This window comes from Perissodus microlepis, chromosome 14, assembly GCF_051167445.1.
Source record: "Perissodus microlepis isolate ML-2025 ecotype Zambia chromosome 14, ASM5116744v1, whole genome shotgun sequence".
NCBI classification, from domain to species: Eukaryota; Metazoa; Chordata; class Actinopteri; order Cichliformes; family Cichlidae; genus Perissodus; species Perissodus microlepis.
In genome coordinates this window covers 15,565,774-15,593,304 of record NC_140474.1, presented here as the reverse complement: position 1 = coordinate 15,593,304, position 27,531 = coordinate 15,565,774, and the positions used below count along the sequence as shown (strand labels likewise).

The following is a 27,531-nucleotide window of genomic DNA, read 5'->3' as shown; positions in this document are numbered from 1 at the left end:
CGTCCTCTCTCCCATCCTCCAAACCGCGAGCGTGCTCGATGAACAACGGCGGCCACGCCCCTTTGTTCTTCAAGCCGCACAGACATCGGAAGGAAAGCAAGAGCGGTTGCTTCTGATTATCAAATAATCCGATGCAAAGACTGATACGGAGCATTTACATAATTTATTTTTTAATGAAGCAAAGCTAATTAGAAAGCTTTGCTTTTGGATATCTGACATTTTTAAGACATCCCGGTAAATTTCTAGGAGGTAAATTAGGCTTTTATTTTGGAGAAGAAATCTCACATAGAGCTTTTATTTTGGAAACCCCCCCCCCCAAAAAACACATCCCCCATAGCGTCCAATAACTAGCTTGAGTATTTAATTTGGAAAAATGAAACTTTAAAGCAGGGGCGAAACTGGGACTGTTGAAGGGGGCCACACGAATAAGCAACCCTCCACAACAGTCCCAGTTTCTCGTGTGGCCCCTTTGGATTCTGAATTGCAGGCCTCTCCTTGTAAATATATACAATGTCAAACTGTAAGTGAGAATTTAAACACTCACAAATGTATATGTGAAATGTTTAATACTACATTTTTTTTCTTACTGCCTTGTAATAGTAAATACTTTATAAATGTACTTTGAGTCCCGAAGTTCTCATTTAGTCAAGTCAAGTGGCTTTATTGTCATTTCAACCATGTGTACAGTACACAGTGAAACGAGACAACGGTCCTCCAAGACCACAGTGCTACATATAGCATATAACAGACAATCAACACAGGACTACATAAAGTGCAATGCGCAAAAATTGCAACAAAACAAAACAAAGACAGTACCACACAAGACAGAACAGAATGATGCAGACACAACACTGCAATAGAAATGTGCAAAAGACTGAATATTGTGCAAAAAGTCACTTGGTGTATGAAGGTGTGTGTGTGTGTGTGTGTGTGTGTGTGTGTGTGTGTGTGTGTGTGTGTGTGTGTGTGTGTGTGCGCGCGCGTGCTACATAATAGTTTAACATTTATGTTGTTCAGCACCTATTCAATGGTTTAGTATTTTGGAGTTAAGAATGCCATATTTTCATGTATAACCTCCAATAATGTCCAAAAAAAAAAATACAAACAAACAAACAAACAAAACACTAAACTGTCCCTTTCTTATCATTTTGAATTACATTCAATATTATTGCTGAAGCTACACTGTAAACAATATTTAATATCATAGTTGAAGTGCAACAAATAATAGCTACATTATGTAGGCTGCTGTAAAATAAAAATATATAATAATAATATCTGTGTAAATGAACCTGCTATAATCTGCTGAATATATGTGATTATTCTGATTAATAACAGATTACCTGTTAGAAGTCATTCTTGGCCAGCCTTTAGTGATGCTTTTATTCAAGGGAAATGCTGGTTGCATGTGTTTTATGTGTGTTGTGCATCGTGTATGGCCATGTTTCCCTGTTTGTTCAGGCTGAACATGCTGTCATCACTCTTCTGTGTGCCTGAGGTGGTTGCCTAATGCAAATACTCTCAGTATAAACGCATGCGTGTAGGCACACACAAACGTGTTAAAATGCAACTGTAACAGGGTCATAAATCACATTGTTATAATTACCCAAAATGTGTTCTAAACCCCCAAACCGTTCCTTTTATACCTGACTTTTAGGACCTCTAAGCCTGTAGTTATGTTCATTATCAGTTAGAGCCCCTCCTCATTCTTTTCTTCTTCTTCTTTGGTGCAATCCTATAAATACAGTGTACCCCTTTTGCCTCTCCCCTTTTCTACAATTCCCCTGTGGGAGAGGTGGGTGTCATTTCTTTCCAACACTTTAAAACACACATATAATGCATATTTAGCCACCTGGATGTTTCTGATTGCGATTTTAGGTCAATTATTGTCATTATTAAGCCTGTTTTTGTTAGATGTTATAAGTGTGTAGTATGTGTGTATCATAAATGTGTTTTAGGCGCCATAAATGCTAGCATGAATATATACTCCTTGCTAGCTTGGAAGTTGTGGTGGGTTGAGCTAACTCTCTTCCCCACTGTTTGTATTCTTTTACCTTTTTTATCAGGTATGTCGGATTTCATGTTGTTGTTGTGGCACCCTGAGTATTTTGAGCATTAAGAACAAGTCTCAGATGTGTTCCTTATGTGTTCGTGCCCACCCCCCCATCATCTTTTTTTTGCTATTTGTTGTGACAATAATTTGTATCATAACACAGAGCGAAAAGCTCATTTGCTCCCACCTGATGTGATGTTAGGGCGATATTTAGTTTCGCCAGTAGGTGGCAGTGGCGGCTCAGCCAAACGGGTAACTGGCAAAATAATCCTTCACAAAAGTAACGCAGGCCAGTTATTACAATGGAAGCCGCCAGTAACACTGAATTGTTTTGCTGTGTTTCAGGTGAGAGCAATATACGAGCACTACATACATTTATGTAAAGTTGATGCTTATTTAACATGTTTGGAGTGTAATTCTTGTTTATATGGTGTTTAATGTGAGCGAATAAGGGAGTTGTTTCACGTTATCTGTGGGTAATGCTAGTAATGTTTGTGCGCTAGCTAAGTCATGTTAGCCTCCTGCATTAATCTCTGTAACCATGTTGTTACATCAGTAATGTGAAAGGAAACTGTTAGCTGGTTTCAGTTAAAGTTATAGGAAATAGACCAGCCAGTACATGTTATGTTGTCTATTGTTTACTGGTCATTTTCTCTGTGTGTTAAGGGCTGATTAATACAGGGCCATTACACGTAATGCTACAAAAGTAACGCAGGCCAGTTATTACAATGGAAGCCGCCAGTAACACTGAATTGTTTTGCTGTGTTTCAGCGCAATAAATCTTCATGTGCACCTGAATGAACCCTGTCGTCCTTCAGTGTGTAACATTGTTTTTGTTTTATCTTATGTCAAATATGTTAGGTGTAAATGCATACTTTATGTTTAATGTAAAAATAAATGCCACGCCCTTTTCTACCTGCGTGAGCTAGTACCTCTTGCCACGAGTTCCCAGAATCCTTTGCGGTTTTACCCCTGAATGACGTCACATTTTCAATCTCTATTCCGCTGTGGGAGAGGAGCTGGAGTGGGCAAATTATTTACTTGGAGGTCTTTCTTTCTTTTACCTTTTTTATCAGACACAACGCAGAATCACACCGGTTACACTACATGTTTCATGTGTTCTCTCAGTACAAACGCATGCGTGTAGGCACACACAAACGTGTTTAAATGCAACATGTTTCATGTGTTCTGAGTTTTTACAAAAGATATCTTATTAAACTGACAGAACAAAGACCCATTTAGACTGCTACGCTGTATGTGACACACTATTTCAGTTATTGAAGCTGAAAGGTTGCGTATTTACAGGTCTTGTACCCAAGCTCAAAGATTTATGAAAAATCATGTGTCAAACAGAGAAAGAAGCCCAGTGTATTTTATAATATGACTTGCAAATGAGCTATGAATGAGACCATGCTGCATCTCCATTAACAACCACAGGCATGTAAATCCTCACTGTGGTGCTGTAGGCTTGTGTCATCCCCCCCTTATGTTTTCTTGAGGTTCTCAGCTTTTTTGACACTTCTGTTTTCTGTCTGTGCTTTAATTTACTCACTACATATCTGGCTTTTATCAGGGGAGATTTCTTTGTTAGTCGACCAAGTATGAAATAGCAATAGGGTAAAAATTGTATAATAGAGCGTAAAGCAAACTCTACGAATACTCTGTCTTAAAAAAATATTTTAAAACAAATCCATAATAAAGAGAAAGTTTCCAGCTTAGTCTTCTGCATAGTTTATTTTGGACTTCAGCGCCACTTTGTGGTTATTTCAACGGTCGCATTTACTCCTGACGAATGATTGGCCACCATTTGTGCCAATCTAGCGGTCAATAGGCGGGTCTTGAGGGTAGTTTCTTCGTATCGTAAAGCTATTGGTTAAAATTTCTCCTTCCTACGTTGTGATTGGCCGTGTTCCAGTTTGGAGGCGGGTGGAACCTTCCAGAGTTGGGCGTAGCAGGAATTGAGGTTATAATTTTCTAGCAAACCCACAGATCTAGGCTACATGCACCATTTTCACTGCTATTATAATCAAGTAGTCATGAATACTTCCGGTTAATTGTAGATACAAAGATCAAAGGCCTTTTCAGCACCATCGAGGAAAATATACATAATTTGTAAGTAACTATGGCAACCTTGCCGTCTGTCTCAGGGTCCCGAGTGAGTCCAACGTGACTCTGCTAGCTGCCCAGTGGCTAACGTAGCTAGCTACTCTAAACTACACAGCTAAAAATGGTTATTTAAAATTATACGATCACAGCTAATATGACGAATAAACACGAGAGACCAAGCATATATGTAAAATTTAACTTCAGACAGGATTAATATCAGAGAAGGGCTTAAGTAGCTACTATCGGTGGAAAAGGAGCAGTTTTTTGGAAGTCTTTGTGGTTGTTTGACTATTGACTTAAATTTGTTTGCAGCTATGAGATGGCGTATGAGCTTCAGTCCCGTTGGCTGAATGGGTCACGTTATTTTTTATTCCTGTTTTCAGTGTTTGATTAATACCCGAGTCCAAGGAGACAGGAAAATGGACAGCGGAGTGACAGTAATAACCAATCCCACGGTGAATGTGCGCTTAACAAGCACCCTCTCCTCCTTCGAGGTGCAGCGCAGGTTCAACAGAGGGATCAGTATAGCAGAACTGAAGGTGAGACAGCATACAGCGCACCACTAAAACCCTCAAGGATGGGTCTGTTGTTGGGTTTTCTCTTTGTTAACATATCTGTTGATATTGAAATGACACATTCAATTGATAACGTCACCTCTTTTGTGTTACATGAACTATTTGCAACGTTGCATTCAGGGAAAGTTGGAGATGATTGTGGGTGCACCGGCCTCCTGCATGGACCTGGAGTTATTCAGCATATCTGACAAGTTCCTGCAAAAAATGAATGAGAATGAAGCTCTGCTAGGATCGTATCCTGTGGATGACGACTGCAGAATACACGTATGTCCCAGCTCTGTTGGGAGCTTCTTGTAATACTGTGGCTCAGATCACTGTGATGTTGGAGTAAATACAGGTTGAGACAGGTTTTTAGTTTATTTCACTTGAATTGAACGTGCTATCTGTCAAAGTTACTTTCACAGAGAGAGACATAATGACATATGCTGGCTGAATGATCAGCTTTCAGCTTTAAATGTTTACTCTGAGAGGATTTATATAAAATTTTAGAACAATAATGTGTTCACTACAAAACTTCTAACCTCAGTCAGAATTATACCACTTTGTTTTTAAGCATGTATATGAGGTCACGTAATGGATTACTGTCTGATTCTTTAATGGAGATTCAGCTGTGGTAGTGTGTGGGGAGCTCTGGACTGTATCTATTGTTAATGGGTCAGTGTCAAAAGTACAACTAGTCTGTAGGCCAGTCTCGATTGTGCTGCTGCTGGTCTGTTAGCCAGCCACAGAGAAGAGTGTTGCAACATACACAAAGTAGAAGGGAAACCAAGTTTTTAAAAACAATGAAAAGTATCCAATCCAGATACTCTTTGCATGCATCTCCTGTCCCCGATGAACTCCAATATCAGTTCCTTCCCTATTCAGGCCCATTTGTCAACAAGTCACCATTGAACTGATGCGCAGTGTCATCCACGTCAAGCACTGTGCAGTTGGGAGTTTGGGGGGACTGCACGGGAGCATGTTTGCAAACTTCTCTCTGTGGACTCTTGTAGGGAAATACCTCAGAAAGCAGATTCAACTGCAGTACAATAAATTAAGCATAATCCAGTCATCTGAAACTCATGTACTGATGTATCAAAAAAATTAGAATATCATGGAAAAGTTAATTGCTTCTGTAAATTATTTCAAAAATTAAACATCTATTATCATTACATGTAAAGAGAAACGTTTTGCTGCATTTATTTTATTTTATTATTATAATTTTGTTGATAATGGCTTGTAGCTTGTTGCAATCAGAAATCTCATATTGGAATATTTAATTTTGAGTAGTTGATGCAAGAACTTGGGAGAGCTTCACAAGGACCAAGACTCGAACCAGTGCACTAAGCAACGTGTTTAATGTGGACATCATTTAAAAGCCATTCGTATATACTTGGGTTATCTTTGTCTAATATAATTTGTTGATGAACGTGTAAATGTAACAAATATGCAACAAATTAAGAAATCACTGCAAGTGTGGGATTTTTCTATATTTTTTATTTTAGACAAAAATCCTTTAATTCCTACGACTAGACTAAACTGGTTTACATTTCAGCATAGTAACACTGGCATTACATGATTCTGGTTTAACAACGCAGTTGAATATATTGGGATAGAGCATCCCTCTCTGGCATTGAATGGGGTTTTTAGTTAAGTGTCTGAATCCCAAATCTATTCACTCTGCATGCATCCAGAAACTTTGATGTCCAAAAATAAGAACTCTGCTGTGCAGATAGTGTTTTAATGATTGAAAAGGCAATAATCCTTTCCATTTAAATACACTAGCACTCACTTAAATTGTCCAGTAAGTGTAAAACTGATTTATTGTTAAACAACAATAATGTTACAATTACCACACTAACAACAGCAAACAAAAGATCATATCTAAGTTGCTAAAAGCTAAAGTTCTGGTGGCTTTTATAGGCTGTTACTAAGTCACAACAGCGTGACTTAATAATTGCCTGTCTTTCACGTTGTTTCTCTTACAGGTTGTTGATAGTAGTGGCGGGCAGATGGGCGAGTTCACTGATGTTTCCAAAGTGGAGAAATTTGAGCTCCCAGATGATGCTTATGATAAGAGAACAGGTACAGTATTTTTTATTTAAATAAATAAAAAAATAAGTCAGCTGAATGAGAAGTATGTCCATGATCGTTAGTTGCATTCTGCACTTGTTCTGTTTATGTTTTTTAAGCTAACTATTGATAGCTGGTTTCAATGTGGATGACTTACTTCATGAGAATGAAGATGAATAGACTTCAGTCTGTTTTGAAGAGCTTTGCATTTATCACAAACTGTGTCTTTCCTTCAGACACAGCCAGGTCATTTATGAAGAAGCAACGTGTGGGTCGCTACAATGAGGAAGAAATGGCCAAGAAGAAGGCGGAGAATGCTGCACGGGAAGAGGAGCAGAAGGCTGCTGCCGATGCCATTGCTGTTGGCAGCCGCTGCAAAGTGCAGGTCCCCGGTCAGCCCACGAAGCTTGGCACAGTCATGTATGTTGGTAAGTGTGGATAAAGCTGAGCTGGTTTACTTTGTGTAGGACATTAGTGTAAACCCTGTGCTGCTGAGGATTTTCTGTCCTGCAGAGCAGACTTTGCTGTGATTTATCTAAGGCCCATTCCCAAATCTGTGATGTCAGTGGAGGACAAACTTTTTTTTTTTTAGTACGCTAAATATCACGTTTGGATTCTGTGTGTTTTGTCCATCCATCCGATTCCGCTTATACTTTTCAAGGTCGTGGGGGGCTCTGGAGCCTATCCCAGCTGTCTTATGGCGAGAGGCAGGGTACATGCTGGACAGGTCGCCAGTCTGTCGCAGGGCTAACACATTGGCACTCAGATTCACTCCCGCATTCACACCTATGGGCAATTTATTGTTTCCAATTAACCTAACCCTACTGTTTTGTTTAATCTATTTTATTAGCAGGTTTTAAGTCTGCCTAGAAAATCTAATTACATTTCCTGTGAGGTGAACATGTTCTAGTTTAGTTTTAAAGCAGCTTTACCTGAGTACTAACACCAAGTGTCACCCTCCAAAAACATAGCAAATAAAAGTGATTCAGTTTAGGTAGTTTGTTAACTTCAATAAGGTCCCCAAAGGGGTTATGTTGTTGTTAGCATTTCCATGCGTGCCATTCTTTCTGTCTGTACGATGGCTTAAAAAGTTTTGAATGAATTCTTCTAAAACTTCGTAGTGGTGTAGAGGGGGGTCATGTTAACAATCCATTAAAACTGACATCTGCCAAGGTCTTCAAGGTTAACTTAATGATCATCAACTTTGTTGGTTGATAATTGACAAGAAGGCTTATAACTATGACAAGTCTGGTGTGTATTGTCAAACTATAGCAAGTACCGTATGCAGACTTAAAATAGTATGTCATGTTTGACAAAATGTGTTATTTTTACTGCACTACAAACTTCTAGGAAAATAAAATACTAGTTCCTTAAAAGTAAATACTTCCCAGAGAGTGAGCTGCTTTGGTGGGGGTTTGCACTTCTTTTTTCATATAATATCATTATTGTGAAGTCAAAGTCTTCCTAATATGCCCTGCTAGAGCTCAATAAGTGTTGCATTTCTTGCAGGAACAACAGATTTCAAGCCGGGCTACTGGGTGGGTGTGAAGTACGATGAACCACTGGGCAAACACAATGGAACGTAAGAGGGCCTTTTTCTGGCTTTGTTTTTAAATAATTCAAAGTTTCAGTGACGCTGGTCCTGATTTTTGACTCTGCCTTGTTTATTGTATCTCTGTAGTGTCGAAGGGAAGCAGTACTTTGAGTGCGAGAGCAAGTATGGTGCGTTTGTGAAGCCCCTGAGTGTGACTGTGGGGGATTTCCCTGAGGAGGACTACGGTTTAGACGAGATGTAGGTGTAGGGTAATTTCCAATAAACCAAGTTCAAAAAAGGAGAGTCTATGGCTGACGCGTGTTCCTGGTTTCCAAAAGAAATGCTTCCAGTTGCATTATGATTTGAAGACTGTTTATTTATTACAAACTGAAGATGTAACAATGAACTCCTTCCTAAAAAAGCATGAAAGTTCCAAAAAATAGCAGTTATCCAGAAATAGCTGTGCACACGGTCAGAAAACCGTGAGACTCCTAACCTCTCTGTCCATGCTCCTCCCCTTCCCTCTCACACAGGGTTTCATGCTACTATTGCACTTACATACTTAAAGTGAGAGGTACCCCCTTTTAGGTTCCAATCCCAAAACAGTGACTTAAAATTACTTTATGTAAACACAAATATTTTCACATTTATTAATCCTGAAAAGATGACTTATGTAATGAATCTATGAATTATAAAACAAACATGAACTCAATCGTAAATAAAAATATAAAGCAGACGTCTGGCGCTTACAGTAGGACTACACAGTTTTCTGCCCCAACCTCGCACCTTTATCCGTTCACCAAGCAGAGAAGATGGCGCGTCATTTTAGTGTGGCAAATTAGAATTGTTTTGCCTGTGCTTCTCTGGAAGGCATGATCCTAAAGCACTCTCTCAGTAACTTGACAGACTTTTGGGTTCTCGTACCAACAGGCATTTCATAATGTTGGGGATTTTTTTCTTTTTTGCAGCAAAATGAAGGTTTCTGTTGTTTGTTCCTTACTACAAACACTTCTGTTCAATTCATAGCGCTTCCTGTAATTGTACTTTATTTTTGTTCTCATGTTTAGTAAATGTCATTGTGTACAAAGATTATTGTATATAGCTGTTTATAGTTATCTGTAGTCTTTGCATTTCTTTTTTGGTTTAAAGACTGAGTTGCTGGTAGGAAAAAATCACCCAGCCACACTTTGACACTAAGATAAAAAGCAGCATTGTGTTGCTAACTTTGTATAAGTGAGTTAAACCCAAGGTGCTTTTTCTTCCTGTCGTTTAAGATTCTTGCTCGCTGGCAAATTTAATGTCTGACTCACAAGGATTTTGGCAGAAGAGGAAGAAACAGTAGATCCCATCTCACCAGATATATTTCCTGCTCTTTTTCGTCGTACTTTGCAGTTAAAAATTTCCTCATAGACAAACCGTGCCTGAAATTTTTGTGCCAAAGTGTGCAAGGGTTGATATTCTTCTTTTTTCTTTAAAAGTTAAATTCGTTATTTTTGTTTGGACGTAGGATGTGCAACAGTCCAGATTTTAGCTTTCAGAGCAAAGATAAAATGTAATTTCCATTAATTTTTCTGTGACACGATTGTTCTTGTTAAACATTAAATTTGTGCACTTGAATGTATCATGCGTGTGTTGAACCACTGGACTAAAAGAGCTTTCGCATTTAAAATTTGATGAGGCTCAGTTTTACTATTTTCTTCACTGAGCAATCTGAATTTACTTAAAGCTCCAGTCACACATGCCTACAGACCGACCAGCGACCCACTGACTTCGAGCAACCGCTAAATCACTGAAATTCAACTTTTCATTGGTTGGTGATGGAGAATGCATTTTTTTCTCTAGTGACCAGTGATTGCTCACTTATTGCTCAGCCTGAGCTCTACTGTATATAAACTGGATGTTTAAAAAAAAAAATCTAAGCGTGAATCTAAAAACTATGAGTTTATTGCAGTTATTAGGTGAAACTTGTTACTCAAGTCTGAAACCTGAGATGGATTTTATATTGCATCAAAAAAAAAAAAAAAAAACACTCCCCCCCCCAACATATTTTCAAGTCTTTAATTGCTGCAGTTTAATGTAAACACAGCATGTAAAATTTCACAGAGAACATAAGAATCAGAATACTTTATTAGTCTCAGAGGAAATTATTTAAATGTTAATAAGTCAGCTTTGGTTCTAAACCTTTTATTATGTATCGATTCATACTTGAGTAAACTCTGAAATAAACCTGGTTATGATTACCACCTGTAGCACACTTACCAATTGTTTTTGTGAAGTGTACAAAGTACCTTCAGATGCATTTTGATCGTACATACTCGAAGGCCATCAAGTTAAAACACAAGGTAAAGCAAAAAAAACAAACTGTCCTCATTGTGCTCACAACACTCACTCTTGGTCTGTGTTTCAAATGGCCTTATTTATGCTTTGTTTTATGTTACTGATCAAAACCTCTTCATGTCTTTGTCCTCTGTTGCTTATAGAACAAATGTAAAAGTCTTTTTAAGGAAATGTCACACATGGAAGATTGTCCAGGTGTTTTCTCTCTTCCTTAAAATCTGTGTCTATCTGAGGTACTGGTGTTATGTGCCAAAGCGTAATGATTAGAAATGAGAAGTGTTTACTAGTACACTTATAGCTTATTAAAGTGAGTGAATCTATTTGATTTGCAGTAATATTCATTTCTTATCATATGTCAATCTGTTTTCCATTTTGTTTTACAGCTTAACCCAGGCAAAAGAAACTCACTCGACTCACATCAGTTCTTCCTTCAGCCCCTGGTACTATATTTTCTCAATTGTGTCTCTCATCAGGACCTCTGGCCACTTGTTTTTGCCTTTCAGTGTATGCGGTCTCAGCTTTTATCCTCCATCCTGGTACTACATGCTGCAGCTTTGCACACAGTCTGCAACTTATCAGCTGTCAGCTGTGCTAGACTCCTGCCTCTATAAATCTGGGGCTTAGACCCTGTTCTTATGTTGCCATCATCAGAGCCTCTGTGCTGTCCTTTAGGCTTTTTCTAGCCATTAGTGGGATTTCTTGATGTCAGCCACTTCTATATGTCAATAGAACATCCCATACAGGGGTTCGTCCTTCAGTGATTGTTCCTGCTCTGTGTTTCTTCCTGGATCATGGCTCGACACTCACTAACCTCACTCCTCACCCTCCCTCTTTCTGCTGCTCATAGAGCCTCAGGGTGCAGGACTTCAGATGGAGAGCTCCGTGCATTGCAAGGAGTTATTGTGTTTTGACATCCGTGGTATCGATCTCCTCCTGTAGCCAGCTGGATAGTGTAGTGACAACAATGCTCTCTTTGGAACAGTAGGTTAGGGTTTCAAATCCCAGCTCTGGTAAGGGTCTTTGGGCTAAACTCCCATGCTATCCAAACTCACTTTAGAGTATGAGCGACAGATACATAACTAAAGACATACTGACTTGGAAATCCCCTAGCTTAACAGTATGACAAGTGGACTGAGAAGCTATAATAAGACATACATGGACAAGGACTGACAGCATGTAATTAATGGCTATGACCCAATGAGAGAGGTTATATGCAACACCTGTGAGAACTATGGATGGATGAATAGAAAGATAACACCAATGATGAGCAAGCTTTTATTTTGGTGTACTTTTTGCTGATTAGCAATTCAAAATTTAAACTCCTTTTCTAAAAAATGTTTATTTTCTCAGTTTGGAGTTATTTTCTCAGAAGTCCAAATTTTGCGATAATAACCCGAAATTTAGCCTTGTGGATAGTATGTCTTTACCCTCCCCACTTTCGGAAATAAACTTCTATTTAACGCTGCAATAACCATAAAAAAATCTACTAAGTTATTCATTAGGTGAAAAAATAATCTTTTTATTATTAATTAACTATTTATTTATTTATTTTTTCATTTTATTGTTACATGATCGAACATTCCTGACGAAGTGTGTCACGGGGTTTCGCCGGCCCTGCCCAAAAAACAGAAAAAAAGATCACCTGACTTTATTCACCGCATTTTCGATCACTTCTCTGAAGACGTAACTACAGTCTTCTCGCGAGATTACGCGCAGTTTCCCAGCCAGCAGTGTGGTGCGCTTGTAGAGACGAAGAAAGATGGCGACGCAGGAGAGCGGAGGAACCAAAGCTACCGTGAGCAACGGCGAGGTAAAAATGAATGACACCGTTATTGGGTTTTTCACTTTTAACGCGCGAGGCAGAGGAAGTTGGTTGGTTTGTGTGAAGCTCGCGTGTGGGGGGGCGCTGACATTTAAACGTGATCACAGTCGATACACGAGCCACAGTGACGTTGTCAGTGCCGGGTGGTTTTAAAATGACCCCCCTCCTGGCGCTAACGATGTGTGGAGAAATCCCGACGGTAAGCGGCGAGAAGGCCGATGTTGAAATCTCACTTGAAATCACACGGTAACCTCCAACGGACTCGGTAATTAACCGGCTGCCGGTGTGCTGAAGTGAGCCGAGTGAGTGCTGGCGTGTGTCAGTTAGCTTATCACAAGGCCTGAACCTGAACAACGCAGCTTGTCTTGCCTAACAAGGCCAGTCTCAAGCCCCTCTCGCACATTTCTCACCTCATGCTAAATCCTTCCAGCTACTGTCTACTTAGATATTTCAAGAAAACTTTTGACTCGAGGTGCATTTTCGAAATCCCCTAAAGGAAAAATATATATACATATATATACATCCTATTCACCTGAGAGCTTTTTAACACGGATAGAGTGGATGAATCAGGTGTAGCCGTCGTCAAATTTAGCCAACCATGAAAAATGCTCCTAAAATTGTCTTGTTAGCACTGGAACCTTAATGAGGGCAGTAGCTAGCAGTTATTTTCCAGAGTCGCAAATGCTTATCACAAGCTGCTAGAGGTCATTGTGAATCATCGCTCTCTTTTTAGATGGCTAAACATTACTCTTCCGTTTGCTCAATCCTCAAAAATGTCTAGGGACACAAATACTGAATACAGGAGCATGACTGTAAAGATTGTAAATGCGTATCCATTCTCTATTGAAGACTGACACAGTCAATGATTGGCTTTTTATGATTCAATCTAAAGTATTGATAGCAACTAATGTATTGTCTATAGAGTAGTTACATAGCTGAGATGTTACCCATTTGAAATGGGAAATGTACTGGTTCTTATATATCTATATTTCTTATATTCTACTCTCCTTGATGAATGCATTGTCAGTAACTCAGGGTTCAGTATCTTGCCCAAAGATACGTTTGAACGCAGAGTGGAGCAGCCAGGGATCAAACCACCAGCTCCAGATGACCTGCTCCAAGCAGTCACAGGGTGAGAGGCAGATCGACAGTGTATTGTAAGGCTAACACAGAGAGACATAGAACCACACATGTCTATGGCAAAGAATCACCAATTAATTTAACTGCAGGCAATGCAAACTCAACACAGAGAGACCCCAGGTGGCCAAAGTGCATCTTCCTGTTACGCCACTGTGCTAACCACTGTACTACCATGCCGCCTGATTCCAAATAAAAATGACTGTGTATCTGTATTGTCGTCTTTTGCTACATGTTTTCTGTCAAAGAGAAAAAAAAGCTTTCTTCTGTGCTTGAAATTCTGTGAATACACACATGTCAGAAACTAGGGCAAGGGTAACGCATACACAAAGTGTTTCTTCTGTAATAAAATTGCTCTGTCAGGATAAATGTGCTGTTGTTTTTAGAGTGAGCCCTAATGGGTCTCTTGAGGGCCACTACTAGGTGAATCTGTTGATTGAATTGCTTGTAATGGGGTGGGGGTGGGGGGTTACTGATGAGTTAATAACACTGATTATCTTGTCAGTGAGTGAACAATGAGCTCCTAAAATAAGTTTGTTGAAAGAAGGAATAAAAAGTGTGAGGATCTGAGTGACTTTGATGGGGGCAGATGTCTGGGAGTATCTCTGTAGGGTGCTAGCTGTATGCAGTTGTTAGTACATAGAAAAAGTGATGAGAGGAATGTCAACCAGTGACCCGATGGAGAACGGTTGATGTGCACCGGGGGGCCAGCCAGCCAACCAACCAACCAACCACTGGTCCAATCCAAAGAAGGTTTCTGTATGCCAGCTTGTTTAGCTCCAGGCTTGTCAGCTCAGTAGCCCCTTAGATAGTTGACCATGGGTTTGGACCATAAAAATCTGGAAGGTGGTTTGAGGAAGTATCATTATATTTATACGATGTGGAGGACTGGGTACGGTTACAGCAATTAACCAGGGAAGAGGTAGAAGCAGGATATACTGTTTGGGGGTTGGAGGAGGGAAGAGAAGAGTGAAGTGTCAGAGTGATGCTCTCGGTTTGACTCTCTGGTAACCTTGGATCCTGGTATTTGTGTGTGCTGCTTTGACAAGTACTACATACCTAAACATTAGGGACCTTGTGTAGCAGTGATTGAATGAATGATATATATATTTTTAAAGTTAGTTATTTATACATGTCATTTTTCACCCTGTCCTCCTTTACATGCAGCTGCATTGATAGTTCTAGTATGCAGCTACTATATACAAGTTCAACACTTATATATCAACCCCACGTCCTTTATCTGCTGACTGTATCATAGAATAAACGAGGGAAACGGCCTCATCTGGCGCAGCTGCTTATCAGCCAACTGTCCAGTTACATTGAGGCTCTGAGCCTCTGGGGAACTATCTATAAAAATTCCTGTATTACCAAAATAGTTAGCATGGTATCTTTGTGAAACCCCTTGAATTAAGGCACTGAAGTCTGCCATGTTGATTGTTTGATATAAAAACCACTGTGGTGGTGTACAGAGTGTGTTATTGTCCTAATACTGATATACTGCATTGTTTGAGCTGGCATGTAGGAGATAATGTCACCATGTTAGAGACACATTACCAGAGCCTGTGAACAATTGACTTATGTGAGTGCTTAATGTTAGACTCGGTGATAAATTAAGGATCTGCTGTGAACCAAGAATAGGTGGTTAATTGTTAATCTTTGTTTCAGAGGGTGTAAATTGTAAATGATTATCCTAAGCTGGAAGAGAGAGGCTCAACAATAAAAACAGGTTATCAGGGGATCTATCTGTGTAATGGTTATTATGTTGATCCCATCAGGACTCTAAGATCCTTGTCTGTTTAGCGAATTGCTTCTATTTTAACGCAGCAGGAAAAGTACCGGGCACTGAGGATGAAAGGACGTATTTTGAGCCAATCCGTGTCCTTGAAACGGTCTGATTATGATGTCGTTAGGTCAGTGTTTTAACAAAAACTTTAAAAAATTTTCTGTTTGCAAATTCCCGAGACAAAACTGATGGTAATCTGTTTAAACATAAAACATTTTTTTTGCCTCAAGTCATGTTTTGTTTCTGCTGGCTGACTGCTGGTTGGTGACAACAGGGGAGATTAGATGTTTAGATAGTGAATGAGTCTCATGACTTGGCATGTGCTTGTCTATTGTGTCACTTGAATAGAGGGTGGCCTTGCCAAAGGGGTGGTGGGGGTTACATGGACATGGAGAAACTTGGAAAAAAATGAATTAAAGGGCAAACGTATGACAGATTTCACTGAAACCAAGGGAAGTTGCATAATCATGCTGACACTGTTATGAAAGGTTTTGAAACCAGGGGTTCCCAAAATGGGTTGTCTTCATTCAAAATCAGGTGTGCCATAGGATTTTGTAAATGGTGGTTCATTAAATATAAAAATGTGAATGTTTTAAGACTCTACTACTTTATTAAAAGAGAGAAATTTAGAGGGGTGTTTGTTTTTTCCATATAGGTAATACTGATCTGACCCACTTGAGATCAGATTGGGCTGTGTGTGGCTCATAAGCTAAAATGAGTTTGACTCTCCTGCTCTGTTAGGTCAACAGGTCACAATAGGTAAATAGGGATTTGCCAATATTAGTTTGTTTTTTGTTTTTTTTAAGTGATGTTTATTTTGTAGCAGAGGTTTTGTTTGTTATGTAGCTGCTTTTAGCTGCTCTGTTATTCACACGGGGTCATCACAGGTAGTATCGCCACATGTTTGATTTTTATTTATTTTTTTTTTTTTAAATGCCCAGGGCCTTTCCTAACCCAAGCCCAAAGGCAATCTTCTCCTCTCAGTATCAAACTGGGGATCCTCTGCTTAAACAGCTGCTTTTTAGGTCTTTCATGTTTGTTACTTGCTATTGAGATTTAAGTGCATCAGTGAGCGACAAATCTGCCATTCTTATTTAAAAAGTTAAAATGCAAAGGTCGAGGTGTAGTTAACTCTTAAGGCCATGTAATAAAAGACCCAGAAGAACTGCGGTTTGTCACCTTAACTGCACCTTTTAGTCTTTACAGCTGCGCTACATCGTACTGTATGTTCTTTGTTTTGGCTGCAGATTGATGAAGAATTCTTGAATAAATCATACCACCACTTTAGGCTTTCAGGAAAGTACATTGGGTCTCTGGATATTTTTACTGCCAATGAAGCTCTTTATTTTTAACATCCTTTCTTACATTGTGCCGTTGCTGTGTCATCTTTGTGACTATCTTTGACCCTGTCCGTATGTTTCATTTCAGGTAAGCAGCAATGGGACTGCTGCAACAACAGATGGCCAGACTGTGCAGACAGCTGGAAATGCACAGGACCCTCAACAGCAACAGCAGCAACAGCAAGCTCCTAATGCATGGCAGGTCATTAAAGGAGTTCTCTTCAGGTGAGTTATTGCATTTTTTTCTTCTGTTTACAGCACACAGATAATCATTCGCTCTGTGGGCTGGCTGTGAGTTTAATGACCAACCAAATGTGTTATGCCACAGTGGTGTCAGAGTGAATATAAATGGTAAGGTAATAATAAAGGTGTGAGCTGCTGCTGGAGTTAACTGTAAAGTTTGCGGTCTACATTGTTTAGTTTCATTCTGTTTTTTTTTTTTTTTTTGTGCAGCATAAATAATTAAGAGGAGACTAGTGATGGATCATTGTGTCTTTCCAAATACTGTCTCACACACAGTGGGACTGAAACAATAATTCAAACCAGGAATTGAACTTTATTCAAGGCCACTAAAAAATAGATTATAGTCTGTTGTGGATATGGTCACGGACAGATGGAGACGTGACATCCGAGTAGTCATTCGTGTTATCCGTCTTTGATGTCCGCTTAAAGTCTGTCACATGGGGAGCATGTGTATCCAAAAAAACAGGCGTGCATGGGGACGTCCACACAGAATGTTGAGCTGACGAAATTTGTCATTGGTACACAAGCGAACCTATAGCGGACACATAAAGTATAGTCCATGCCTAATGCCAGACTCGCATGTTAAAATCTTTCTGTGTGTGTCACCTCTTCTGCCACTATGAGCGCAGGGCACTCCACAAGCTGCTACCACTGATGTTGCTGCTGTAGCTAGGTGAGGTGGAGTAACACAAAATAGGCTGTCCATACTGCTTTGGTTGGCACTGCCAGTTTTATTTCTTTCCCTAGAAATTACTACCTCCTTTGCAGTTACTTCACGCACATTGTGAAAGATGCATGATTGACTGAGGAGCAACGTGTTGACTTCCTTAACAGTTTTATGACAGTATAATTGACTAATCTCTCACAGTGACCTTTGTAACAGTCAGAAATTTTGCAGCAGGCTTTTCAGTAAGTTTCCTCCTGACTGCATGATTTATTTATTTTTTATTTATGACTTTTTGGTCCAAGTTCGTAAATGAGGTAAAATCCATATATGCATGATCACAAAAACTTAGTACATGTTATGAAGTGTGCAGGACCTTTTTTTTCTTTCTTTCTTCTATAGTAAAATTAATAGTTGACTTACTGAGTGTGAGAGCTTTGTAGGAATATCAGTTCAGTTTGATTTATATAAAGCCAATTCACAACAACAGTTGCCTCAAGGTGCTTTTTATGGTGGGTACCTGTGCTGTAACGGCTAGCTGTCTGATGGCCATTACCCAGCTATGGAGGATCTCAGCTTTGATTTCAGTATCGTTGTACACTCTTTGAAGAGTTTAGCAGTTTTACATTTTTTTGAAATGTTCCTGTATAATAAAAATGAACGGTACATTAGGGTAAGTGCTCATTTAAAAAAAAAAAAAAAAAAAAAAGAGCTGGACCAGAGTAGTACTTTTTTGGCACCTTGTTTGAATAACAGGCTTTGGCTGCTTTTCCTACCTTTGGCAACTTCTCAAGCAGAAGAAGAGGCCCATTTATGAGATTAAGAAGATTATATTGCATTAATCAGTTAAAACCCTTCAGTTAAAATCTTTGGCACTGAATATTTGAACACATTTCAGGATCATGATTTGGAAACACGAGTGTTACGATGGTATATACGTTTTCTTAATTTATGTTGCTGTTTCCTGTGGTTGTAAGATCACAAGTGCAATAAAAACAACCCATTTGCTCTACTTCAGTAAAAATAATTATTTCACTTTTCTCTGTAAGTGCATTTTAGTATATGGTGGGTCAAGGAAAAAATGAAAATGGTCACATCTGTCACATATAGTAAACTGACCCTCCACTGTATGGTGTGTTGTATATGTCACTAGTACATGGACTCTTAAAGGGGTTTTTATGGGCAGCTGTGTGCCACTCCCCTGCTGGCCTGCTCTCAAACTTAGTTTCAACAAAGAAATTTGTAATTGTATTTATTTGTGGCTTGATTGGGGCATTTTCTATAAGGGGAAGCACAGTGTCCTCTCACACGCCTTTTATATAAATTTAATTACACTGCAAAATCCATGGAGGCAGCTGTCCTTGGGTGTGGTTGGCGATCATGATGGATGTGTTCTACTGTGCAAGAAGCAATCACAGTAGTCAGATGAACTGGTCATGGGGGTCAAACGTGTTTGGGTATGATCTGTGTGAGCAGAGTCTAAGGGAGGTTTGGCATACTGGGTCCAGTCAATAATTGACACACTTCCCCCTCAGCCACACAGACTAAGTAACATGGAGTAAGGACAGAGAGCGTTTTCACATTAGAGATCTGCATTAAAATATCAGACACAAAATCAATTATTTCTGTTAGTTAGAACAACACAAAAGGAAAGAGGTGCTGTGAATATTCACTTAAAGTCACAAACACACAAAGTTAGGGTGGATACAAATTTCCTTTGACCCAAATGAAAAATTATTTGTTGAAATATTCTGCAGCATTTTCTTTCTTCTTTTGTCTTTGTAGATTATTCTAGTTTGACTCATCACCCTTGTGTGAGGCAGGAAAACAGTTTCTTTGAAATGTAATGCAGTTAGACTGGTTAAACTTTAATCTGATTAGCTTCCTTGCAGTTTAACTCGCCTGCAGCAGCTCTTTTTATTTAGAGATGGTCGAAATAAATAACCTTGTCTAAGAATTTGAACAGTTTTTAAAGTGTTAGTGACTCAATTCATTTCCCACTTCTCTTCTCCTCTTTTATGTTTTTGTTCTTTTTGTTTTTCACTTATTTTCTTTTAATTCCTTGTTAGTTAAACCTTGTTTTCCTCTGACTGTGATTGCATTTGTTTCACCAGAATCTTCATAATCTGGGCGATCAGTAGCTGGTTCCGCCGAGGGCCATCCACTCCTGACCCCAGCACACCAGCCGGTGCCCCCAGGGTACCCAGCAGGAACCTCTTCCCCAAAGACACTCTCATGGTATTACACTGTCCCTTTTTCCTTTCCTTTATCTACCTCGTCAGCTGCATAATTGTTTATTTACCACACAGCAAACCAGTTTTCTGACTGTTTCTAACTGTTTCAATATGATAAACACCTTTATTATCTCTCTCTTTCTGCAGGATCTGTACGTGTACGTGTCCCAGGAGGAGGTCTTCTCTGACTTCAACAACACAGATGCCCTGTTCTGGTTCCACAGGGATCTGGTCTATGGAGACTGGACCACAGGGGAAGATGGTGATGGCTGCTACCAGCACTATAAGGAAATGGATATCCCAGAAGTAAGGATTACTGTGGATGAATTGGGGGAGGGTGACAGACAGTAGTTGGACGGTGAGAAAGAACAGTTGTTAGTTTAGGAAATGTGACGGATGTTGATGAAGGACGGGAAAGACCAGTTTATAGTGAAGTTTGCATATTTGAAAGTTGTTTATTTTTGTCTGATTTTCTTTTTCTTCCACTTTCTGATTGTAGAAAATACAGCAGAACGGCTCACTTTACATACACATCTACTTCACTAAAAGTGGATTCCACCCAGACCCCAAACGAAAGGGGCAGTATCGCAGACTGGCAACAGTTCACGCAACCAGAAGTAAGCACCTGTGAAAAGCACACTCGCTTTAACATAATATCCTGTTGTTGTAATGTTTGTTTAAAGTGCTAAACTTTGCTTTTGAACTCTTTCAGTGCTGAATAAATATAAGCGAAGAAAGTTTCTGAAGACCAAGAATCTGCTCACAGGAGAGACGGAAGCAGACCCCGAGATGATCAAGGTTAAGATTATTATTTATCCTAAAATGCAACTGAGTTCAGCGCAGAGAGCTTCATTACTTTAATTCCTAATGCATACTTCACATATTGCAAGTATGTGAAGTAATTTCTAGGGTTTTTTCAATTTCCAGTTAATGTATTTGAGGTAGTTGCCTTCACATTTTGCAGCAGAGGAAAAATAGACTAAGATCAAAGACTTTGGAAACTGAGAACCATTTATTGGCTCTCTCACAGTCTGTAAATGATTGCCCTTTACCGACGTCTGAACAGAAGAACTTTGAAAACTGACAGCCAAACCAAATGTACACAGTCAATGGTTTTACCTTTCTTTATGTATATCTTTATTTGGTTGGTTGATCAAGTCACTTTTATTTTTAAAGCGCATTTAAAAATAATGTAAACCAACCCAGAGTCCTTTTCTTTTGAGTGCTTTGCTGTTGGACAGGGCTTATTGTGAGTAGATGTAGATAATTTACAGTGCAGTTGAGCCCAAAGTGACTTTGCCTTTGTTTGTACTAGTAAGAAGTGTAGCAGCTGTGTGATGATCAGTTTGCAGTTACCAGATTAATATATTTATGCTTGCACTGACACGTTGGGTGTTTCCTCACAGCGAGCAGAGAGCCACGGTCCAGTGGAGATTATCTCACATTGGCACCCCAACCTCACTATCAATATGGTGGATGACCACACAGCCTGGGTGAAGGGCTCTGTTCCACCTCCTCTAGACCAGTGTAAGTATCGGAAGTATAATGTGACAGTTATTTATCCATAGTTTATTTAAAGCTCTGGTTTATCTGACATTGCTGCTCTTCTACCCTACCTTATATTAGATGTTAAGTTTGATGCAGTCAGTGGCGACTACTATCCCATTGTATACTTCAATGACTACTGGAACCTTCAGAAGGACTACTATCCCATCAACGAGACCCTAAAAAGCCTCCCGCTCCGCCTCAGTTATTGCCCGCTGTCCTTGTGGCGCTGGCAGCTGTATGCAGCCCAGAACGCTCGCTCACCCTGGAATTTCCTTCCTGAGGACACCTACGAGCAATCCGATGAAGACCAAGACTCAGTCAAGGTAAGCAGTCAAAGGTTACTGAGACGAAACTAAAGTTTTCCTCCTGCAAGTTGGGCTTTAATATTGGTGCTCATTTAGATGCTGTGATCGTATTTCACATATATTTAAAAGAAAGTGTACTTGAGTTGGTATGTGCCAGGTGGAGAGGATTTCAAATGCTTTCTAGCAGATTACCTTTTACTTGAAAACAAAATGCAAGACGTGTGATGAGTGGAAACTGGCACTTCATAATTGAGTGACCTCTGCTCTTCGGGTGTAATGTGGGACTTTGTTATCTTGGTGTCCAAATACAGGCTACTCTAATTTTCAGTTGACACTGTATTAAAGAAAAATACTCGTAGTCCCAATCCCAAATACTTGGACAGGTGCACTTTAGTTATTTACAAAGCTATCATGTGGGCTGTTTCTAGGGTGATTAACTTCTGTAGCAACTGAACATATAGAAGATTCATTGTTTTATAAGCAAACTGAGTTTAACAATAAAGTCTTTGTGAAGGTGGCCCTCCTGGAAACCAATCCATACCTGCTGGGACTCACCATCGTTGTCTCCATTGTGCACAGCATCTTTGAGTTTCTCGCCTTCAAGAACGGTAAGATCGCAGCAGTCTGTACTCAGGACTTCACATAACAGGAGGAGAATAGTTTGAACAGTGTGCGCCTACCCGAGTTTGACCTCAGCTCCGTCTTCTCCTCAGATATCCAGTTTTGGAACAGCAGACAGTCTCTAGAAGGTCTATCTGTGCGCTCCATCATATTTGGAGTATTTCAGTCTCTAGTGGTGCTGCTGTACATTCTGGACAACGAAACCAACTTTGTGGTGCAGGTCAGCGTCTTCATTGGCCTTCTCATTGACCTGTGGAAAATCACCAAGGTCATGGATGTCAAAGTAAGTTGAAAAACATTAGTTTTTTCTTGCAGGATGAGCAGCATTTGATTAAACTCTCTAACAGGCTCTTCCTTACGTTTTGCAGATGCTAAACTGTTTATTCATCGAGTGTCGTTTCCACCAAATTCTTAACTGTTGTTGTTTTTCTCTAGTTGGACAGAGAGAACAAATTCGCAGGAGTGTTCCCAAGATTGGTATTCAAAGATAAGTCGACGTATGTGGAGTCTTCAACCAAAATCTACGATGATGTAAGTGAAACCAACACCAGTCACATTCAGAATGGTGGATGTAACAAATGCATTCACATGATTGTCTTCAGAACGGATGAAACATGATTAAATTAGTCTGTTTAAATGTTTATCTGAAGGAAGCTTCTCTAAATATGTATTTCTCTGTAAGTTGCTTGGATATTTCTGATAAAAAGATGAGTGACATCTTCTTTTCTTCATTATCTCATGAACAGATGGCCTTCAAGTACTTGTCATGGCTGCTCTACCCTCTGTTTGGCTGCTATGCGGTCTACAGTTTATTGTACGTAGAGCACAAAGGCTGGTACTCATGGGTACTCAGCATGCTCTATGGCTTCTTGTTAACCTTTGGTAAGTTTATCTGAAGCAGTTTTATACTCTGAGGTCTTAAAACTTAATCCACAGGCTGAAGGAACTTAAACTGTGCTGGATTTACTAACTATGAAATAAATGAAGAATACTGAAGTGTTCCTTAAAAGTTTGGTTTTTAGATATAATATTTTAAAGGTTATCTTAAAAGGATGAAATGAATAGAAAATACAGAGACAACGTTCTGAGATAAAGTTCATAAAAACCAAAACAGTTTCCTGAGTTTTTAGCATAAACATTTTAGAGATCCCTGGCATTAAAGTATTAGATGAATTGTGTGCTCTTCCTGGAAATGTTTATGTTTCCTCTTTTCTTTCTGTGGGGTTGATTTTTACTCTGTCATCCAGCAGGTTTTTTCAGTTTTTTATGTTAATCTATTTTAAAGCCCAGAGAGGAGGCTGATTTATTTTGGTCTCTCTCGATTGCCTCGCCTCTGAGCTGCCGGACTCGCAGCTAATGTTTTCATACTTGCATCATGGTTACGCATTCAATTCCCAGTAGCCTTAGCTAATGTGCTGTGTATTAATAAACTTCACCTGGCACACTCACTCGTGATGGTTCCTGCTGGTTAAATTACTGCCTGTGATATAGGAATTCTTAGTGTAATCTAACCTCCTTTTTCTGTCTTTTTTTTTTTTTTTTTAAAGGTTTTATTACAATGACGCCACAGCTTTTCATCAACTATAAAATGAAGTCTGTAGCTCACCTCCCATGGAGGATGCTCACCTACAAGGCTCTCAATACCTTTATTGATGATCTTTTTGCCTTCGTAATCAAGATGCCAATGATGTACAGGATAGGATGCCTCAGAGATGGTGAGTTTTCTTTCAGATATTCATTAATATGTTGATTTTTTTTTTTTTTTTTTTTTTTTTTTTTAAGAACTATACCAGGATCAAAGAAAGCTAATCGCCTAAAACATCATCATTTTGCTTCCTCAGCCAGTGCAGCTTTGACTTTGTAGCATTAAGATGAGTGTTTTGTTGGAGGTGGTTTAAGATTTGCCTCATTCTCTAGAACGGTTTCCAGTTGACGTGGGTGGTTTTGTGTTTAAACAAAATGCCGTCCTGATTTCTCTTTTATCTGGAGCATATTGTTCAAAAAGAAAATGTAGAATCACTGTCTCATACTGGAGGATTGTTTCTTTTTTTTAAATGTTTTTTTAACTGTCATTCTTGGATCTGTGACAGCTGTTGGTTTTCATAATCCTCTAACTCCACCTAGTGTTAACTCACCAGATCTCAGTTTTGAACTTGGTGTGATCATTAATCATCATCCACAAAGGTCACCGTGCTGCCGCTCATGAAATATTTCTTTGACACAAGAAAAGCCTAAATTGTAGTTCTTCTCCTGCTGTACAGTTCATGTTAGTTCATACAGTTTGGTAATGAAGCACTGAGCCCTGCTGTGCAAACTGAAACCTACACACTTTGCAGTTAGGAAGCCTTTAAATAAAATCCCCTGCTTCACAAATTAAACAGCTACCACCTACACTGTGTGGCCAGCCAGTCAATTAGATGTTAGGTGGGCGACACTAATGTGAATTTTCGTTTGCTGTCTGTGCTAACTCGCTAAGTTGGACACGAAAAAGTGGTTTAGAGCAGCGCTCACATCAGCAAGAAGTCAAGTCAGTAACAACCAAACTGGGAGTAATGATTTGGTTGATATTCACTGCACTGAGGACACTGATGTTGCTGCTAAGCAGATGATGGAGACCTGTCACATGTCTTTGAAACAACAAAGATGTCATTCATCAGCTCGTGCAGCCAGCTCTTAAACATTTTGTCATTTGATTTGTGAAATAATTGGAAAGTGAAAATTAGTGGGGTTAATTTGTGATTCTAAATGTCCCTGGGTGTGTATGTGAGTGTGAATGGTTGTCTGTTTAAGTGTGTTAGCCTTGTGACAGACTGGACATCTGTCCAGGGTGTACCCTGCCTCTGGGATAGGCTCCAGCTCCCACACAACCCTGATAAGGATAAGAGGAAGAAAACGGATGGAGTGGAAAGATGTATCAAGTATATTCTACACTGAGTGTTGGTGAATTCATATATTCACTTAAACTAGGAGGACAGGTGTGGTTTATACTAAGCCCACTGTGTAACTTTGTTATATACTGGATGTACCTATTGAACGTTGCATTTGGACTTTCCAACAAGGGGAATTCTGTATGCAAGAAGGCTTAGTTATCTCTATATCAATTACAACAAAATGAAACTAAACGTTCTCGCTTGTGAGAAGAATAGAAAACTAAGCAGTAATCGGCCACAAGGGACGCTTGTACTTAAGATTTCTCACTTTAAAATAACAGGCTGTGGTAATACTGGTCTGTATACATGGGCAGGATGTTGTGCAACTGTCGCTTTACAAGCATGTAGTAACCAAATCAGGTGACAAGCAAATCTGGTATTTAAAACAAAGACAGATGAGTTTGCACTGCATTGTGAGCATATTTGTTTCTTTAGAAGAGACGGTCTGACTGGACCTCTACTGTACGTGAATACGTTCTCATCTCTCTGCTTGCAGTGCAGTTTTTGCCATCATAGCGTGTTCAGCTTTGATGGGAGATGATGTCAGTGCTTCACTTGTTTTTGATGCTTCTTAAGTAACATATTGGTCTCAATTCAGTTTTATTTATTTAGCTCTAAAAAAAAGTCTGATTGGGGCTGGTTTCTCACTGGACCAAACTGTGTCCTCTCCTGCAGATGTGGTGTTCTTCATCTACCTTTACCAGCGCTGGATCTATCGAGTCGATCCCAACAGGGTCAACGAATTCGGTACCAGCGGAGTAGACCACACCCAGAACAACACAGCAGCCCCTGCGCCAGATGCCGCCTCCGCTGCAATCACAGACAAACCAGAAGGGGAGAAGAAGAATGATTAAGCGAGATCCCACCCTCATCTTCCTCCCTGGCTCTCACTGCTGGAGTGAAGAGGACTTGTGGAAAGTGGGCATGGAGTGGAGTTGTTGTTTAGCTATCATGGATGCCGCTACCAAAACAGAAAAAAAGAAAAAAAAATGCAGTTCAGCTGTTCCCTCTGGTTTCTTTGTGGATGCACAGAGAGTCATATTCAGTGTAGACTTGGTAAATTCTTATTTCTGCTCCCCACCCACCCCTGCCCTCCGTTTTGCAGTTCAAGTGAAGTAAAACAAAATGTGATGTACTGTATTCTGTATGATTTTTTTTTTTTTTTTTTTTTTTTTTTTTTTTTTTCCCACTTCAGAGGGTAACAGTGTCTGGAAGTAGATGTTGGGAGGGGAACAGGTCGCAGTTGTGCTACTTTTATTATTTTTATACAGAGGAAAAAGAGGCCAGGTGCAGCTTTTGTTCTTTGTGTAGATTCCTTTTCATTCCATGTGAGCACTCTGTTTCGGCTTGGTCGGAAACAGGTGAGTAGTACTGGAAACTGGAAAGATCCTGAGCCGCAATGGAGGTTGGTGAAGAAGCGAGGTGGCGACTGGATGACCGTGCAGGACGTTACCCACGAGATAATGACTACTACCCTGAATTTTAAACAAATGGTTAATGTTCTAAACTTGAACATAAAAAAAATAACAGCCTTGTTGGTATTAATATAAATATATTAATATTGTCAATGACTTAATTTTTGTTTTTCAGTCACTGATGCATTCTTTTGTATTTTCCTCAAACTGTACAGCCTCATGTTAATATTACCGATGTCAAACTGTTTAGCAATAGGTAATTTGCAAGTCTCATTTTTATTACCCCTCCCCTTCCTCAGCTGGTCATCTGACTTTTTGGATGGTTTCATCTTCACGCTCCAAAATCACTTTTGACGGACACAGCAGAGTCGAGTAGAGTCAGGCTTGTGCTGGAAGAGTTACAGTGTCTCTTTTTTTTCTTTTTTTCCTTTTTGAGTGCTGTAAATCCTGAAAGGATGAGGGGTTCCATATTGGTACATATATTTTCAAGGATTCATGTTTATAGTAAAACTAAGTGTGATTTAAAATGTCTATGCAAAGTTTTTTTTTTGTGTTTTTTTTTTGACACCTTTTTAAATATTTGTTTGGGGTTTTAGGACAACATTTTTGCATGACACTTCATTTTGCACATTAATTTCTATTGATGTTACAGAAAATACAAATTGTGCTAACACGGCATCTACACTACTGAACTCTTTCATCTTTGTGTTATGAGTTGAGGTCCAATTTTCAGCCAGTAACTGTTTGTGTCTGTGCTGTCCAAGAACAGCCATCATAACATCCAGAACTCAAGGTCGTAGATTGGAGTTGAGCACAAACAAGCCAACAAAATACA

At 39.5% G+C, this 27,531-nt stretch overlaps 2 protein-coding genes across 2 annotated transcripts; both read left to right on the top strand.

Moving 5' to 3' along the window:
- Window positions 1–3,985: 3,985 nt before the first annotated feature.
- On the top strand, window positions 3,986–10,974 carry tbcb (tubulin folding cofactor B). Its single transcript, XM_084950444.1, has 7 exons — window positions 3,986–4,162; window positions 4,540–4,695; window positions 4,852–4,995; window positions 6,699–6,795; window positions 7,020–7,211; window positions 8,293–8,365; window positions 8,465–10,974. Exons 2-7 carry the CDS (start codon window positions 4,576–4,578, stop codon window positions 8,577–8,579), a joined length of 741 nt encoding a protein of 246 aa, XP_084806570.1. The 5' UTR covers window positions 3,986–4,162; window positions 4,540–4,575; the 3' UTR covers window positions 8,580–10,974.
- Window positions 10,975–12,329: 1,355 nt separating this feature from the next.
- clptm1 (CLPTM1 regulator of GABA type A receptor forward trafficking) lies at window positions 12,330–27,223 on the top strand. The gene is made up of 14 exons (XM_084950443.1): window positions 12,330–12,464; window positions 16,825–16,961; window positions 19,758–19,881; window positions 20,025–20,183; window positions 20,377–20,494; window positions 20,590–20,675; window positions 21,284–21,404; window positions 21,504–21,748; window positions 22,245–22,338; window positions 22,444–22,634; window positions 22,787–22,882; window positions 23,098–23,233; window positions 23,899–24,066; window positions 25,957–27,223. Exons 1-14 carry the CDS (start codon window positions 12,414–12,416, stop codon window positions 26,133–26,135), a joined length of 1,905 nt encoding a protein of 634 aa, XP_084806569.1. The 5' UTR covers window positions 12,330–12,413; the 3' UTR covers window positions 26,136–27,223.
- The last annotated feature ends 308 nt before the right edge of the window (window positions 27,224–27,531 follow it).

Bases quoted from the DNA above. Each gene is read 5' to 3' on its own strand.
- tbcb (XM_084950444.1), top strand. From the start codon at position 4,576: ATGGACAGCGGAGTGACAGTAATAACCAATCCCACGGTGAATGTGCGC. The intron at 4,696-4,851 runs GTGAGACAGCAT...CGTTGCATTCAG, and splicing joins TCAGTATAGCAGAACTGAAG to GGAAAGTTGGAGATGATTGT. The intron at 7,212-8,292 runs GTAAGTGTGGAT...CATTTCTTGCAG, and splicing joins TGGCACAGTCATGTATGTTG to GAACAACAGATTTCAAGCCG.
- clptm1 (XM_084950443.1), top strand. From the start codon at position 12,414: ATGGCGACGCAGGAGAGCGGAGGAACCAAAGCTACCGTGAGCAACGGC. The intron at 16,962-19,757 runs GTGAGTTATTGC...TTGTTTCACCAG, and splicing joins ATTAAAGGAGTTCTCTTCAG to AATCTTCATAATCTGGGCGA. The intron at 24,067-25,956 runs GTGAGTTTTCTT...CCTCTCCTGCAG, and splicing joins GATAGGATGCCTCAGAGATG to ATGTGGTGTTCTTCATCTAC.